General features: G+C 32.5%; 1 protein-coding gene across 5 annotated transcripts in view; it reads right to left on the reverse strand.

The window, feature by feature from the left end:
• Window positions 1–8,155: 8,155 nt before the first annotated feature.
• Window positions 8,156–18,729, reverse strand: part of LOC124362718 (ATP-dependent 6-phosphofructokinase) — a 60,958-nt gene continuing 50,384 nt past the window's right edge. For all 5 annotated transcript variants that reach the window (XM_046817440.1, XM_046817436.1, XM_046817435.1 and 2 more), the window contains 7 exons: window positions 15,117–15,275; window positions 13,607–13,759; window positions 13,238–13,337; window positions 12,372–12,498; window positions 11,693–11,790; window positions 10,710–10,932; window positions 8,156–8,709 (listed from right to left, as the gene is read on the reverse strand). In XM_046817440.1, the coding sequence (XP_046673396.1) occupies window positions 8,568–8,709; window positions 10,710–10,932; window positions 11,693–11,790; window positions 12,372–12,498; window positions 13,238–13,337; window positions 13,607–13,759; window positions 15,117–15,275 (1,002 nt within the window). In that variant the 3' untranslated portion in view covers window positions 8,156–8,567. The remainder of the gene's footprint in view (window positions 8,710–10,709; window positions 10,933–11,692; window positions 11,791–12,371; window positions 12,499–13,237; window positions 13,338–13,606; window positions 13,760–15,116; window positions 15,276–18,729) is intronic.

The raw sequence follows: 18,729 nt of genomic DNA on the forward strand, positions 1-18,729 counted from the left end.
AACTGGACTTTACTTTTTGCTAGTAAAAAAAAAAAAATTGTCATACAGCTATTTTATAGAAAAATATTCATATTATCTATTTATTATTTTATATAACTTTAATACTAAATTCTGAAGATATTTTTCTTCTACTTAAACAAATAAAAATGAAAAATAAAACACCAAAATATCCTTGTGGACAGTGTAATAAAAATGTTGGTAAAACCAGCCATGGTATTTTATGTAAGGGAATATGCTCGCTGTGGTATCATTGTAAGTGCACTTCTCTCTCTTTGGAAGAATTTAAAAATTTAGAAAAATCTAACAAAAAGTGGATTTGCCATAAGTGCATGTCTATTGATGTTACTTTGGGCCTGGAAGATGAAATAATTGAAATAAATAATGATGTAACTCAGGAGCTCGACTCACAACAAGAAATAATTAAAGCACTAAATGAAGACTTAAACGAAGCAAATACAGTAATAAAGCAACTAAGGAACCATAACATTCAACTTGAAAATATAATATTAAAGAAGGAAGAAACAATAATTTTACTGGAAAGGCAACTCAATTTGAATAATCAAACTAAAAATCCTAAAAGAGTCAGTGATGCATTGAGACCTAATGCAGTTAATTTGCAACATAGTTTTCCCAACTTACAATCCACACCAGTCAGCACTAGCAGAACCGATAACATGGTGTTGAACTCTAATACAAATAAGGATGCATCTTTTACTTTGGCTGTTAAAGGTAGAAAAACTTGCTGTATTCAATCATCTGCTGTTAAGATAAATAAAAACTTGAATTCAATTTTTTCAAACAACCGTTATGAGGTTTTAAATGTTGACGAGGAAGAACAATCTGAAGATTTAAGAATAGTGACTTCTGCAGAAGACTGCACAAAACCTATAACTAGAAAAATGCTTATCTGTGCAGACAGCCATGGGAGAGATTTAGCTTGGCATTTAAATAAATCTCAAAAAACATATGACGCAGTCGGTTTTGTCAGGCCAGGTGGGCGAACAAAACAAATTCTAGTCAACAGAAATATTGAAGAAGCAAACCTCAGTGAGCAAGACAGCCTGGTGATACTCTGTGGAACGAATGATGTGGCTAGAAATGAGGCCGATGAAGTTATTGATGGTATTTCTGCAACACTGGACAATGTCAAGCAAACAAATATTTTTCTAGTTGATGTGCCAAACAGATACGACTTAGCGAACTGGTCATGTGTCAACCATGAAGTTTAAAAAAACAAACCAGCGCCTACTAGAACTTAGTGAAAAGTATAACAATGTCACATTGTTGGAGGCAAGCAAAGCCGAGAGACATTTGCACACACACACCAAGGCCTACATTTCAACTACAGAGGAAAGAAGTGGCTAGCAGAAATGATCGTTTCAGCAGTCGCTTCTAGGAAAAAACCAGACCATCAGGATAGACCAAATGTTGAGCAACCTCCCCCACCAGGTACCGAGTCTCTGACGGGAAACGACTCTCCAGTGGTGCAAAACATACATCCTTAGAACTCTCAACAACATCATTTAGTACTTATCATTGTAATGTACAGTACAGTCTATTAGGAATAAATTAGATCTAACTGACATTTTTTTAACTAGTCTTAATATTAGAACAGATAATTGCCTTAACACGAAGAATAAAAATATGATTGTTTTTTATAGTAATATACAATGCTTGACTAATAAAGTTGATGAACTTGACACATATCTTCGTGGTCCTACACGACCTTCAATAGTGTGTATCACAGAACATTGGCTGAATGAAGGTAATTGTTCATTATATATACCGGAGGGTTACATTATAGGCAGTATTTACTGTCGTAGTTTCCATAAGCATGGTGGTGCTGCAATCTACTTAAATAAGAACCTTGATTTTGAACCAATAAATGTTTCAAATTATTGTGTTGAACTGCAATTTGAAGTCTGTGCTATTAAGATTTTAAGCTCAAAAACAATTTTATTGTGCTGCTATAGGCCTCCATCTGGAGATGTTAAAATATTTTTCAATGGACTTGAAAGTGTTCTTAACCTTTTATTAAATTTTAACTCAAAGATTGTTATCTTTGGTGACCTGAATATTAATCTGAGGGTCAATAACAATGTTGCTCAACAATTAAACTTTTTAGTGACGTCATTTGGTTGCCACTGTGCTAACTTTAAGGCAACTCGGGGTGAAGCATGTCTAGACACTATGGTGACTAACATCCCTCATGAAAAATACAAATTAAGTGTTATAGACCTCCCCCTATCCGATCACCATGTGATTTTAGTTGAGTTAGTTTCCTGCGAACAGTCTGATGGTGTTGTACCTGCTTTGATGACATTTAGAGTTTTTTCACCCAATAGAATCAGCCTACTTAAAGATCATATGAGTACTATTGACTGGTCGCTCCTTCTGAGCGGTCAGGACGCAACATCCTCGTGGAACTTGTTCTTTGGAGCAATCTTAAACTTAATGGAGATCTATTTTCCATGCAAACTACAGAGGTGCGGGAAGAAGTGGCCTAAAAAAGGTAATACTGGTAGTTGGTACTCGCCAGAACTTCATGTACTCAAGAATCATATAATGACGCTGCACACTATAGCTAACTGCACTAAATCACCCGTGGACAAGCAGGCCTACATCACTGCAAGAAATCAATATAAATCTGCTATTCGTGATGCCAAGAAATCCACCAATGAACATTTTATTGATACTTCGGGCAACAAAACTAAAGCTGCATGGCAGGTGGTGAAATCTTTGACTAGATCTTCTTCTTCTCAATCTGGCATCTCACCTTCTCTCGAGGAGTTCACCACTTTCTACGGGGGCATGGTGGAGGAGCTGCGACAGAAGATTCCCTCTGCACCAACATCAGCGGATGTGCTCTTGAAGAAAATACCCAGACCTAATGTTTGTTTCAGGTGGAAGAGTGTTACTACCGATGAGGTCCCTAGAATTTTCAGTAGACTTAAACCATCTAAAAGTAAAGATATCTATTTCATGTCCAATGACTTCATAAAATCCGTTGCTGATGTAATTGTCTTTCCCTTGACCGAGTGTATAAATAGGTGTTTGCTTGAAGGCACTTTTCCTGAACAGTTGAAAATTTCTAAAGTTATACCTATTTTTAAGAAAGGAAACAGGGAGGATACAGCTAGTTATAGGCCCATATCTTTAGTTCCGGTCATAGCTAAGGTTGTAGAAGCAGTCATCAAGAACCAAATCAGCAGTTACTTGCTCCTACCCAGTTTGGTTTTAGGCCTGGTATGTCTACGGTTGACGCTGTCGGTGACCTTGTGGATTCAATTATTGAAGGTTATGAGAAAGGCGAGTTGTCACAAGCTCTAATGTGTGACTTAAGCAAGGCCTTCGACTGTGTCGACCGTGGCGTCCTTTTGCAAAAGTTAGAGCATTATGGGGTTACTGGTACTGAATTGAAACTTTTTGAATCTTATTTAAATAACCGCTATCAACAAATTTCTGTCAATGGTTCTCTATCCGATGCTGCCTAAGTTCTGTATGGTGTTCCACAGGGTTCAGTTTTGGGCCCTTTTCTTTTTTTGATAATGGTTAATGACCTTCCTGATAATGTATCGGCTAGTACACTTATGTTTGCTGATGATGTTACTTTTTTTAAGTCCAATAGCTGTTATCTCAATTTGTGTGATTACATGACAAATACAGTTCTAAGTGAAGCAGTTGAGTGGTATGCAGCAAATAAATTTTTACTGAATGTGGAAAAAAACTCAAATAATAAACTTTTCTGTAAACAATAGTTTTCTCAATAGTAATAATGTAGACTTTGTACAACCTGTTAAATTGTTAGGTTTTTATTTTGACCCAAAATTATCTTGGCATTCCCATATAGAACATGTTTGTAGTAAACTTTGTAAAGTAGTGTACCTGATTAGAAGATTAAGAGAAATTGTACCCACCAACTTTTTAAAAAAATGTTATTATGCTTTTTTTCACTCTGTGTTATTGTACGGTATTATGTATTGGGGTAATGGTATAGGTGTATTAAATGTTTTATTGTTACAAAAGAAGATATTAAGGATATTAACTTTCTCAGGTTCAACTGACCATTGTAGACCACTCTTTGTTAGAGAGAGAATTTTGACTGTGATCAACTTGTATATCTTTGTATGTTTATGTCATGTGAAAAATAATTTATTTCAACACTCCCTTGCTACTGATGTACATAACCATTTTACCAGGTCTAGTCACACTATTCGTTTTCCTCACTATAGGCTAAGCAAAACTATGTCTTCCTACAATGTTATGAGCATAAAGCTTTTTAACAGGCTCCCACCAATTGTTCATCACATCAGCAGTACTAGATTTAAGAATGTTATGTATAACTGGTTAATAGATAATCCATTTTATGATGTAAAAGAGTTTTTAAATTTCACTTTTAACGAGACAACTTTTAAATTTTAAGCTAGGCTAAGTTACCATTTTAATTTAGTTTTAAGGATCTTTTAACTGTTGACGCTTTGTATGTGCCTTAAACTCATATTTTTATATTTTTGCAATGTAAAACTTACTTTTTCTAACTTGTAACCTGCAATTGAAGATTCTATTGTAATTTGGTTATAAATCATGTTGTAATTTGACTATGCCTATTGCATATCATGTTTAATGGCAATAAAGAATGTCTATGTCTATGTCTATGTCCCACACAGTCTTAACTTTATTTGAGGAAGTCTGCAGTAAATGTTTAACTTTAGATGACTTAGCTTCCCTCACACTAGCCCTAAATTGCCTCTTCAAAGAAAGGTAGTGTTTTCTTCTCTCATCAGAAGAACTCAGGTCTTTAGTTTTATAATAACAATGCACAACCAAATCACGTAGCTCAATTTGCTCCTGGGTTAAAGACACTTTGGCATTTGGAGAACGCCCACGAATCCAAACTCTTTTCTCAGGAAGAGCCTGAATGAAATAAAACTCTATAGAGGACATAAACAAGCTCATTTTATCATCCTTTGTTCTAGCCGCACAAACATCATGCCATGTTTCCCCACTCAGAAGATGTCTAAAAATACGAAGATTTTCCTCTACAAATGATCGCTTAAGCATAAACTTAGGGCAACCAGGACTAGATAAACACCTGACATGTGAGATTTGTGCATGGTGATCGAACAAGGCATTTATCATGACAGAACAACTGAAAATGTCTTTAGAAAGATCAGTATATACGTGATCGATTAGGGACCGGGAGTTTTTAAATTCCCTCGTAAATGAAGTTACTTTATTGCTTAAATCGTGAGATGCCATCATGGATAAAAGCTTATCTAATTTTATGTCAGGAACAGAGAGATTAACATTGAAATCACCCACAACAACAGTTCTAACTGCTGGATTTGTGATATTGTGAAGGCAATCGGATAAACATTCATAAAACATCTCATGTTCTTGCACTGACGCTGAAAAAGGTTTCGGCTTATAAGCGGTAACAACAAGAAGAGGAAACTGTCTGAACTGAAAGATCGCTGCCGCAAGCTCACACCTACCCTCCTGACAAAATCGGGAGACATCTAAAACATTGTGTTTTATTGAAGATTTACTAAAGATGCAAACACCTCCCTTTTGGTAAATTGTCCTACAGAAAAAATTTGTGTTGTGCCTAAAAATTTGTGTTGGCTTTAATGGCTATGCGTAACATATTGGAGAATCAGTACTGCAGTTCCTCCTCCTGCATTTCCTTGTCTTTTCTGGAAAGCAGATCTGTTTGGTAAGAATGATACAGTAAAACGCATGCTGGTATCTCGCAAAAGAATGACATGCTCATCTTGATCCGAGACAAAAACGAATCTGCCCACGAAAGATGAATTCACCAGCCTTTCTTTCAGCATCGATAATCTATCTAAGGAAATAAAGAATGTGTCTAGCAAACTTCTTGAGCTCGAACCTAGATTACTGGCAACGGAAGAAACTATAGCTACTATTGTGAATGCTACAGCTGTATTTAAGCACGGCTCGTATGTCGGCTCTACAACTGCTAAAGATATTATTCATGAAATTAATGACAAATCTAGCAGGGCTTAAAATGTCATATTGCACAATATACCTGAACCACTGAAGAAGAAAGAAGATCTTAGCCATCTCAAATCAATAATTGAGTATCTAGTTTAAAACTGTTTCTTTCACCTTCTACAGACTTGGGAATTACACCAATAAGTTTCATACTAAAAAGTGGTTTTGATACTCAAGCTGGTTTCAGCTTTTCTTAAAGCCTTCTCCCAGACCAAATTTGGAGACTTTACCTGATCTACCGGATGTATCTATATTTAGAAATAGAACTGCTAGTGAATGTAAGCCACTTTGAAGCCCTTCGTGCATCGCTTACCAAGAGGATGGAGAAGGGAGAGAAGAACCTCACAATAGAATACTTCAATGGTATACTCAAGATCATCACCAAGAATGAACAAAAAACTATTTAGCTTGGATGGAAAACCATACCATTTCTCTGAGTACTATCAGAATGTAAATGGTGCTGACACCAGCTCCAAATTAAGTGGGGTGATATTCTCTTATCTGTCAGTAATAAATTCTCCACAATACATAATATTGAATGTTTCTTAATCACTTGCCAAATTAGTCCTGATCTAAAATTGTTTACTTTCCTCCAAACTTTTATCACCTCTAGGTATGCTGATTTCTGCACTGCTGTTAAAGAAGTGGCAGTGTCCGATTCTTTCTCTAATATACTTATTGTTGGGGATTTAATCTTCCAAATTCTCCTTTGGAGAATCTTTCTTCACTTGCCAATTTTTCCTCTCAACCCCTAGCTAATTTATTGAATACTTTATTGAATACAATCAACATCAGAAATTCTCCTGGAGTAATTCTAGATCTTGTTTTTTTTTAACTCTCAACACTTGTTTCAAAGCTTGTGATATTATTGAGACACCCTGTATAGATAAACGAATACTTGAATATTAAGATAATTATTTTTTGTTATTAAGAATTATTAAAAACAGGCAAAATAATGCTGATAATAAATATCAGTAGGTTCTTAACAAAAATATGTTGAAATTGTTCTTAACTACTTTACAAAAGATAATTGCGAAAGTTAATTGCAATAAATATCTACTACAAATAAATAATTAGTTCAATTTCATAAATAATAATGTTAAATTTGTTCTAAAGAAGAAAACTTGTTCTATTGTGAATTGAACACAGTGTGTACAGACACCCAAACTAGAAAGGAGAGTAAGCAATAATGGTCAACTAAAAATTCTAATTTAAATCATACCCACAACTTCCCTTTTTACACAACTTTGATCAAATTTGACAAAACTTCTCACAAGGTGAAAGTATTTTTACCATATCTCCAAGATTAGTAATATAAACAATATCATAAAAACACAAACTATAAAAAAAATTTCATCAGGGTCCTTATATATTTTCTTCAAAAAAATGTTTGAACAAGCGTTGCAGCTGTTGGTTCAGTTGTATAATAAAACAACAGTAACACTTTTATAAAATTACACAATTTATTCACGAAAGCGACTATTCAAACAATTATTTAAATCCACAATGAACAAAAATAACATAAATTTATAAACCAACATTCATCTTAAATTTCTTTTCTTTTTCAGTACCATTGGTAAACAGCTTAGAAATAAATAAAGTTCAAAAAATATTTATAACTATACAATAACTTTTTATTATGTAAAAAATTTATAACAGATGTTATACATATTTATATACAAAATTACAATAATAAATAAATTAGCAGCTTTTAAATAACAGAATATAATCACTGAAACAATAATATTAAACACTCAAAATCATACCTAAACATTATTAAACTATATGAAATTCTATACTATTAAAACCATACAACTTTACTGTCAGCGACGTACACTCATTACTTCTTACAAGTAACCACATAACAACATACAATATTATTCAATAATTGCATTGAAGAAGAAAAACAAACATGAGAGAACTAAATTTGTAATGATTATTCAACTTGAGATTAGAACAAAAGATTTAGTCAATTTTAATTGTATGTATAAAATAATTACTACTGCAAAAACTGAGTTTATAGACAGACAATTTTAAAAACTTATTATTTAATGAGATTAAATAAATACAAACAAAAACTAATTAATATCATACATAAATGGCACAATATAGAGAGTTATAATTATTCACAGTCAAATATAATTAAAGAAAATCAACACATGTTTCATAAATTAAATTCAGTGACAACTATTGATTGAAACATTTCTCAATTATGGTTCATTACACTTCTAGTTTTTCAACATTATTACAAAATAAAATAAGTTTGTGTCTGGTTTATTGAAATACCACAATATGTCACCTAATTTAAATGTTAGTCGTATTTAAACCATAATGATTTATATAGGGGACCTCTTTACAAACTTGAAACCAACCGGAGAACATTATTTAAAATAAAACACCTTAAACTATAACCAAAGCAAACTGAAAATTAACAATGTGTACCATATATTGTTCTTAGAAACTAGCTTTTGAGTTACATTTACTCTTGTTATGGTATTACTATGGGCTACAGTTATTGACTCTACTTATTATAGTCTTCAAGTCCAATCTTACAGAACTAATGAGTCAGTTCCAGTGCCTTCCTCGACAGTCATGTACATGCCTTCCTCTTCGTAGGCACTATCATGTTTTGCTAAAATCCTCAGTAGCGGTCGCAGCTTCAACCACCACTGGTGTTTAGGTATGCGCTGTCTGAAAGTTGAAATTACACATTAGGACATAGGCACACAGGCCATAACCATAACAATGTGTGGATTAAACAAGCACAAGAGTTTTCAAAAATTCATGGCAGATCAAATGGAAAAATGTCAAGTATTGATTAAACAATAAATACTTATAAACACCTTTGATTTAGGTTTTCCACACTATGCCTTCACCCAACATTTACTGATACACATTTAAAAAATACGAATTCAACATATTAACAGGTTTGTAAATTTTAGTTACAAAAGAATATAGATAGAATGTTTACTGTCATTTAAAATTTGTTTACAATTACGAGATTAATACTATAATACAAAAGAAGCAGGTATTTTTATGGTAAAATAAAATAAAATTACAAACTATTAAAATTGTCCTGCACATTTTCATCTTTTAAATAGTAAACTTTGTGAGTCAAGTGTTTAAAATGTATTTATGTTGGAATAAATTCTAGTCTTATGGATGTAAAAATTGTATTTACTAGAAAATTGTTTATTTCCATACAGGATTTCACAATAATATTATAAGTTCTTTTACCTTCTGACTATAAAAATTCTTGTAGACAATTTTCAGAATTGTTTGGAGTGTTTGGACTATAAATGCACTTGTCTTAAAACTGTAAATATGTCCAGTATTTGATATTATTACCTCAAAATCATACTACCTCAAAATGTATAAATTTTCAAATTTTTGAATCTCTGAATGGTAGCTAAGTAGCTGCAGATTTCAGCAACTCTGCTACACAGGTGACAGATTTCAGTCACCTAGGGAGGTAGAAAGCAAGGCACATAACCTTGTAAATATGTGTTTAACGTAATTGTGTTTATTTGATTATTCATTTTGTGAATTTCATTTGTGTTGTGTTACAGTTTTAAGTTTTATGTCAAATATGATGTTGGAACACCTGGATGTTGGCAAAATAGATATTGTAAATGTCTACAAGAATATTTTTTTTTTGGATCTTCAGAAGGTTTTCGTCAAACACTTATAGGTACATTAAAGTTCTTTCGTGAACGTATAGAACGATGAGAAATATTAAGTAGGATAATGTCAATTATTCTGGGAATAAATTAAAAATATAAGTATAACTAAAATAAGGAAGTGTAGTCAATAGTGTTAACTTGATTTATGACAAAACCAAAACTTTATGGGATTAATTTTAATGTACAAGTTTATATGTTATCTTCAGTCTAGGTGTATAAAAATTTTATAATAACCCACTGACATTGATGTAAGAGAATTATTAGAAAAAATCAAGATGTACATATGATGTTGGAACACCTGGATGTTGGCAAAATATATTGTAAATGTCTACAAGAATTTGGATCATCAGAAGGTTTTCGTCAAAACACTTATAGGTACATTAAAGTTCTTTTCGTGAGCGTAGTACGATACTTAAATAATAACTTAGCATATTTTCATCATATTTATCTGAAAATGAACCACTGGAATGTCTGTTTTATAGTTGAACAAGTGGATATTTGACAAAAAATATTTTCAGAATGGCCACTTGGGCTAAAGCGAAATCTTTGTACTCTAACCAGGTTTAATAAATTATCATTTGTATTTTCCAGTTAACACTAAGACCCAAAAACTTACATGTTAAAATCATGACCCTGAATGGGTAGCCTAAAACTTAAGGGTTAATGATAGGGACCAATTAGCTCATGGCGTCCTGTTTTTGCAAATACAATGATGTTTGTGTTGCATAGGTAGGGTTATGTCACTATTCTGTGCTACATTTGTTTTTGTGGAGAGAATATTTGTAAACTTGGTTCCACACTGACACTTAAGTTAATAGCACAGCACATATCTGAAGATTAGTTATTAATCTGTACTAAAAAATGTATTGATTTGGCTTACTGTATTAATTGTTAAAATAATTTGTTAATAAACTATTTTCAGTTAAAATTATCACACAAAATTATGAGTTAAAAATGAATTAAGAAAATAAATAACGTTATGTGTATGTTAAAGTGAGTATTTCTTACTCGAAATTTGTCTCCTTCTTTAATTCTAGTAAGGGAGTGAATCTGTACTGTCGACGGACTACACCCATCATAACAGCAGTGTCGGGAGAGTCAGCGAATACGGTTCCGTCTTCCTTTGTGTACTTTTTGAGTTGTTCGATCATCCACTCCACAGTCTTAGCTGCTTGCTTAGTGCCCATGTTCCTGTCAAACGGGGTTGGTGACCCACCTTGCTGCATATGACCTACACAATTTAAACACAGACAATTTAATTTTTAAATTGATTTTAGATGTATTTATTTAAAACATAAATCTACAGTATTTTTATATATAAATTATTTTCATTATTCCATTAAGTGAAACAAACATCTACATTTGGATATAAAATGATGAAGGATATTATTACCAACAATTATCAGGAGATTTGGATTGTAGGACAAGGCATTTGTATTTGCTGTAACTTGAATGTTCAGTCAATAACAAAACCCTAAATAACTAAATTTAGTTTGTGTAAAGAAATATAAAAAGAATTATACAGGAAATCATGGCCAATCATATTGGAATCAAGGGTGATGGAAGTTGTGGTTTATACCCCTCTCCAAAACAGTAGTTTCCTAGTTGAAAATACAAAGTAAAACTGACAGCTCAAAAATTATGTGTTCGTAGTACAAAAAAGTCCTTAAAAGTAGTTGTCAGCATGGCAAAATAAAATGTTGGTACTTCTTTTACTGACCTAGAGGCAGTGGAAGAATCAAGTGGCATGATTCATACACAGAATGGGTGAATTAAAGAAATAGACTACAGTAAAGATAGTAAAAGTATCACATTGTCACAATGACTAATACCTTCTGGTATACTCATGACCACTGGAAGGAGAGATTAAGGGAATTGTAAGATATTTAAACCGGCATGCAGAGAAGCCATTAATAATGTTTAGGAAACAAACAAAGAAATATAAGATTGAATAGTATTTTAAGGAAATAATCTAACAAGATAATACATACCTAGAACGTTCATTCTGGCACTAAATAATCCCTTTCCTTCCTCAGAATACAGTCTATAAATGAAGTCCGTGTTGTAGTTGTCATTGCATTTTTCATTCCTGAAAAACATGGAAAACATCAAATTATGGGTAAAAATTTATCAATATAACAATTATATACCAGTCTTGATTTAAATAACATACAAACAAAATTTATTTACTAATTGTGAAAAAGTTATATCTTGGTGAATAAAGTCAACTGAATATATTTTAAATTGTAAATATTATGCCTGAACAAGCCAGTTAACAGTAGCCTGTAATTGAAAAAAAAATAGGATTTCGAACATTTGGCATTATCATAATGTTACAAGACAACACAAGGCAAACAAAGAGTACGTCATTACTTATTTTTTATCTGACCCAGTTCATATGGCACACAACGTAGAAAACAATATATAAAATCTGCAAGATTCATTCTTCAAGAAATGGCACCCACAACATGGGTATACTGACTGTCATAACTTCAACATTAAAATAGAATTTATTAAAAAAAAGAAAATGGGTAGTGCTCAATTTTTTTTTTAGAGCATAATGATGAAATTTTATATTATTACCCAAATGAAAACTGAATAATCAGTGAGATCAGCATGTTGTTTCTACCACAGAAAGTCTAGCAATATATATAATTAAATCAAGAATACCTTAAAATGAGACCTCTTTGAACACCTTCAGCCATTTTGGAAGCCATGTGGTATACATCTTGTTGCAAGTCTTTTATAGAGAATTTTTCTTCATAAATGTAAGCTGCATCAGCTCCTCCAGCAAGCCCTGAACGAAAATTGCAATAAGAAATTGTCAGTTAACTTATTATACACAGGACCAGGTGCATTTTAAGCTGGAATTCTTCAAGGTACATATCTCTTCTGGCACAGCCGGAGAAAGGTAGACCTGATGTGGAACTGTGATTTTGAAATATAAAATTGAAGGAACATATATTATAGTTTAGTAGGTTAGTTTGTACAAAGTTGTTATTACGATTCTTTAATGGCTAGTACGTTAATATATTGTTTTTAAACATTTGGAAACCCCACCGTCTAGGAACATTGTAAGGAATTTAAATAGTTATAAACACGCATAACGTATTTTAAATGCAGTTTTTATAAAAGGGAGTGCAACTAATATATCATTGCAGTGAATATATATCAATTCAATTATATATGTCTACAATAGATCTAGAGATTATTGCAATATTTAAAGGTGATATGTCATCCTACATTTATATAAAAAAAATAACATACTCGGTGCCAATACAATCAGGTATGACACTTTTGCAGTAAGAAATAATTTTATAAGAAAGAAAATTTTGCACCCGTTTGAGACTTATTATTAGTCCACACTAACAAATCTAAAGTAGTATTCCATGACCTGTGATAGGACAAGTAATATTTGATAACTATTTACATGTTCTATACATTTACAATCTACAAATTCTAGGGATATCTACTAGGTATTTAAAGACTTGGTGTATACACACCAGTGTTCACTGAACTGAAGGACTTGTATATACCTGCAACTGTAGCCAAGTATCCACAATAGCCTCCCATAGTCTCTATAACGAACACCCTGCGCTTGGTACCTTGTGCTGACTGCCTGATTCTGTCACATATCTACAACAATTTCATCAGTTCTTAAAACTCAATAATTATACACAACCATAAAGCACAGCAGATATGGATATATTTTTAATAATATTGTCTTACCCTTTAAAAGAAAATTTTTTAATTTGCAAAATTAGTTGAATGATATAAGTACAGTATTCATCCAACTTATTTTCAACAAAACTCATCAATAATCATTTGTATTTAAAACAAGCCAACACATTACTTTTGTATACTTGATGTTCACACAAAGCATTGCTTAAACATACGAGACTTACTTCTGTTATCTCATTCAAGGCTGTGTCACAACCCAGAGAGAACTCTGTGCCAGGAACGTTATTGCTGATTGTCGACGGGATGACTACAATTGGAATACAAAACTCAGGGAAATTACTGCGATTTTCTGTTAGTTGAATACCTGCTTGATATGCCTGAAAAATACATTCATAGTTTATATTAAGCCTAAAAAATACGAATAAACAATTTTACACAAATAACTAATCTTAAAACACTATTGTACATTTTATTCTCGTTCAAAATGATAATGTTGTCAGGTATCAAGTAACCTCATCCGGACATATAGTTCAGATACTTTATTCAGGTACTTTTATCAGGCATAAAGTTAACAGTTTACTTAATAATTTTCTCAATTACAATAAGTGTTAATTGTGAATAGTAGTGTTTAAAACAGTATTTTAAGAGTATTATGTGTCTAATAGAGATTTATTTTTGCATAGTAAATTTTAATTGAAAAGATTCAAACAATTCATTTCTGAGAATTAAATGGACCTCTATGATGATTCACTGGTTACATTCATGTCAAAATTAAAATATATAGGGAAAGAATATATAAAATATATATCTTCATACTTACTATTATAAGTGGCTTCCTAGTAGAAAAAGAGAAAAGAACAATTATAATACAATATAAGCAAGATTAAGAAATAACAAATTAGAGTGAAATAATATTGAATAGGGAAGTGTAATCTTTATTTAGTACAATTATCATTTGTTTCTAATACAAGTTGAGAAAGGGTTATTAACTCCTCCTACATAAAAAACAACTGTGTACTAAACAATTATAACCACTTGCTATTACAGATCTATATTTACAAAAAATGTTCCAGTACAATAATGATAAGTAAATAAAGTTTAGTAAGGAAATACTACAAATAAAAGTGGCCAAACACTACTATTGTACCGTTTGGTATCAAATGTGCAATACATCTGGACTACTCTGGTTATAATGCACAATGTGAACACTAGTTACCGTGCGGCTCAGTGTATATTATTAGGACGCTCACTACACAGTGCTCTGTAACCTTTGACAGTGGATGTGTTGATGACTTTTTGACAAATTTAATAACAATATATACACTGATCAAGTACTTGTTATGATATATAATAGAAATAAACTACAACTTACAAAAAACTATATGACTGTATGTACATAAAATGGAAACAAAAATTGTATTGATTTATTTGTTACCGACAAAACAAATAAGTAATATGTTGCAAAGTAAAAAAGTTTGACCTTAGAAAAAAAAAACATTGTATTTAACAGCATGAAATAAAAGCTTTGAGTAGGGGAGTCATACAAAGGTACAATTTCTATAACAAAGAGTCTATTTTCACAGTGTAAAACAGGGAATGGATCACTTAGTTTTTGTTTTTCAATGAAGTTTTTGGGTGGATAACAAATCTCCTACGAGTCCTGAAAATGAAACTTACATTTTAGTTTAAGATGTCCTTTTAAAACAGCTTAGATTACCACTGATAACTACTCACTTCAAATCCTCCAATGATGAGGAGGGCTTGTATCTTGAACTCCTTGAGCCTAGCAGCAATCTGCGGTACACGCTGACCAGGGAGGGTGCGCTTTGTGCCGAGCATAGCACCTCCCTGTCCCACCCACCCTGTCACATCTGACCATTTCATCACTTGCACCTTCACACACAAACCACTATCATCAGTGTCCACTTACAAATAGTTTTAAAAATCAAATGGAATATTTTTTAATATTTTTATTTCAAACAAAAGCTGAACAATGTTCAAATGAATTTCCAATTAGCAACATTGGGGCTTAAGAATTATAACTCAGGAAGACTGGCTCTGTCCCCTTCTAACCACACTGTTTTGCTATTATTAACACTTGTCAAATTAAAAAGTGCTCTTAAATTTGAAATCAGCTGAGATTAATCGGTTTGTGGCCTGAACATTACAAGTAAACATGTAATCCATAAATGAATGTAATTTTTTTTATGGAAATAAACAAACACACAAGGAAGGCTCATTTGTCAGTGATGACCTACTGAAGTGGATGAAAAAGTTATGAAAACTATTCATTCCCCTAAGTTACGATTTTTAACTCATTTGGGCTTTTTTGGGAAAGTTATTGTTTCAACAACCAATGTTGGGAACGTCCCTAAATTGTGTAACAGCCCAGGTGGGATTTGGCAGCATTACAAACTGTTATGGGAAAGGATGGGAGTTTTGATGCAACTTTACGCAACTATTAAACCACAATTAATTTCTTGGATTCGCTTACAAAATTTCCCTGGTTCTCTCCAAATATTCCAAAACTAGAATTATACTTTTCCACCATAAAAATGGAAAGAAATAAAATGGAAACAAGTCTGAATTCTTTGTCTAAAGGCCTCCTTAAATGGTAAAGCAGAAAGATTTTTTGATAGAGTAGGAGTTTTTGAGGTTAAGGCAAAACATTGACAGTGTTGATAAAAATTTTGTTTTAAGGAACCGTTTTTCCTTACTCATGTGCTTGGCAGCAAAGATAAAACTTTGCAAAACATTCTGGTGACATGTACTGACAGGTGTGTGAATGTATAAAACCGTAGATAGGAAAAATCTGTTTTTCAATCACAGATTTTAATTTAAAAAATGCACATAATGAGAAGAGCTAGCACACAGTTCAAAACGATGTTCCACAGTTGTGAAATGCTAGTTTTTAATTAATAAATCATGTCTTAGGAGTTTAAAATTGTCTATTATATTACTATTTTTTGAATAATATAAATTAGGGAGTGTGTTGGTAGCAGTGTTACGTAATTATTCAGGGAGTCTGAAAAGTTTGATTTTAGTGTTACGTAATTAAAGGACAGCCCCTTTTATACCATAGATATAAATATATAATTGTTATATAAACTTTGGAACAGGGGATGGTTTTGGGCTGGGGGGTATGTTTCCTAAGTTATGAATAAATTTGCAATAAGTGATATAATGACAATTGCATTAGGATGATTTTGTACACAAAATCTACCTGAAATTATAATGATCACTTCAAATGTCTTGTTGACGGGGACATTTCAAAAATATTATTTTCCCATTTCAATGGAAATTATATTTTGATAAACTTTTCAATTGCAATGTGCAAATGGTGAAAATTAAATGTACTGGTACAGGCACATTAAATATTTGCCAAGTGATAAGTTTAATATTGTTTTGGATGCAGTCATATACAGGGTGTACATAAAGTCCTGCACGGGTATAATATTTTCTGAACGATAACAGATAAAGAAACAAGATTTGGTACATCAATACTACACCTAAAAATCTACTTTTTGAAGGAACTATCAGTTTTCTGTAATATCATGGGGACGTCCCGCAAGGAGTCAGAAGGAAATCTTAAATAGGAGCATAGGTCAATATGGACATCATTTTAAAGGGCTTATCTAGCAGAGTTTAATGCCGCAAACCGCACTCAAAAAGATTGATCCAGTACAAAATGGCGGCTGTTCAAAGATTTTACTTGGTTACATTTTATTAGTAGCCATAACCCCAGTAAAGCAAAACTGCAACCAAACGAATACTGCAGCTAACTACTACATTATGCTTGTCAGTTGTACAGAAGTGAATTATGACATTAGTTATCCTCAAGGGTTACAGATTTGGTCCTAATATATTGATAACGGGGAAAACCTGATAACAGTAACAATTAGAAATCTCTTATCTTTGGGTCGCAGTTAGGACTTTCCTATTAGCCAGTCTATTCATAGTAGGCTATTCTAGTTTTCTTGTTTTAATAGTGCTGTCCATCCATTTTATCAGTGCGCTTTAGTACAAAAGAGTTTGTCGTATTGCTTGTAGTTCTTCAACTACACTATGTCGCTTGACGAACGTGAACGTATAACACTTCTTATGATGGTTGGGGAAATAACAGACGATCACATGAGGAAGCATGCCATTTATTTAATGACTACTTTCACGAGAGGCAGCCAATTTCTAGAACAACTGTAGGGAGAACTGTTCAACACTTTATGAAAACAGGAAGTGTTTCCGATCGTCATAGTTCGCTGAGATTTCTAATTGTTACTGTTATCAGGTTTTCCCCGTTATCAATATATTAGGACCAAATTTGTAACCCTTGAGGATAACTAATGTCATAATTCACTTCTGTACAACTGACAAGCATAATGTAGTAGTTAGCTGCAGTATTCGTTTGGTTGCAGTTTTGCTTTACTGGGGTTATGGCTACTAATAAAATGTAACCAAGTAAAATCTTTGAACAGCCGCCATTTTGTACTGGATCAATCTTTTTGAGTGCGGTTTGCGGCATTAAACTCTGCTAGATAAGCCCTTTAAAATGATGTCCATATTGACCTATGCTCCTATTTAAGATTTCCTTCTGACTCCTTGCGGGACGTCCCCATGATATTACAGAAAACTGATAGTTCCTTCAAAAAGTAGATTTTTAGGTGTAGTATTGATGTACCAAATCTTGTTTCTTTATCTGTTATCGTTCAGAAAATATTATACCCGTGCAGGACTTTATGTACACCCTGTACATATAATAGGCAAATCCTAATTACTTAGACTTGCAATATCATTACATGATTTACGGTTAATTTAATTGAGATACTTGAATTTTCACCTGCTGTAGTGGTTGATAGCACTGAATTGTGTACCTCACACCACCACGGTGGGAATGTACAGTGACTAACACCAAGGGAGAGTATAAAATATTATTGAGCAAGCTTCAAGTTATGATGATGGGTAGTGAGAAGAATGGCAAGACAACAATAAACAATTAAAACTATATATTATTATTTTCAGCAAGAGTTTGTCCTTCTAACTATATAATTTGATAATAAATCATGTATTATGTAGTTGTAAATTTTTTTAATAAAAAAAAAAAAAAAAGTATTTATTTAAAAAATATTAAGAATACATATTTAAGTAAAATCTTGTATTATTATGATATTAATGATGATTTTACATTGATAAGAATATCCTGAAAACATTCACATATAATATATAACAACGTAGTTTGATCATGAATGGTCTAAATGTGTTTGTTAGATGCTAAATTGTCAGTTTTTAATTGAAGCTCAGGATACAAATAATGGCCAATTAAATGGAGTGCAAAAGACTAATCAATAAAAAC

Source organism: Homalodisca vitripennis, chromosome 5 (assembly GCF_021130785.1).
Source record: "Homalodisca vitripennis isolate AUS2020 chromosome 5, UT_GWSS_2.1, whole genome shotgun sequence".
NCBI classification, from domain to species: domain Eukaryota; kingdom Metazoa; phylum Arthropoda; class Insecta; order Hemiptera; family Cicadellidae; genus Homalodisca; species Homalodisca vitripennis.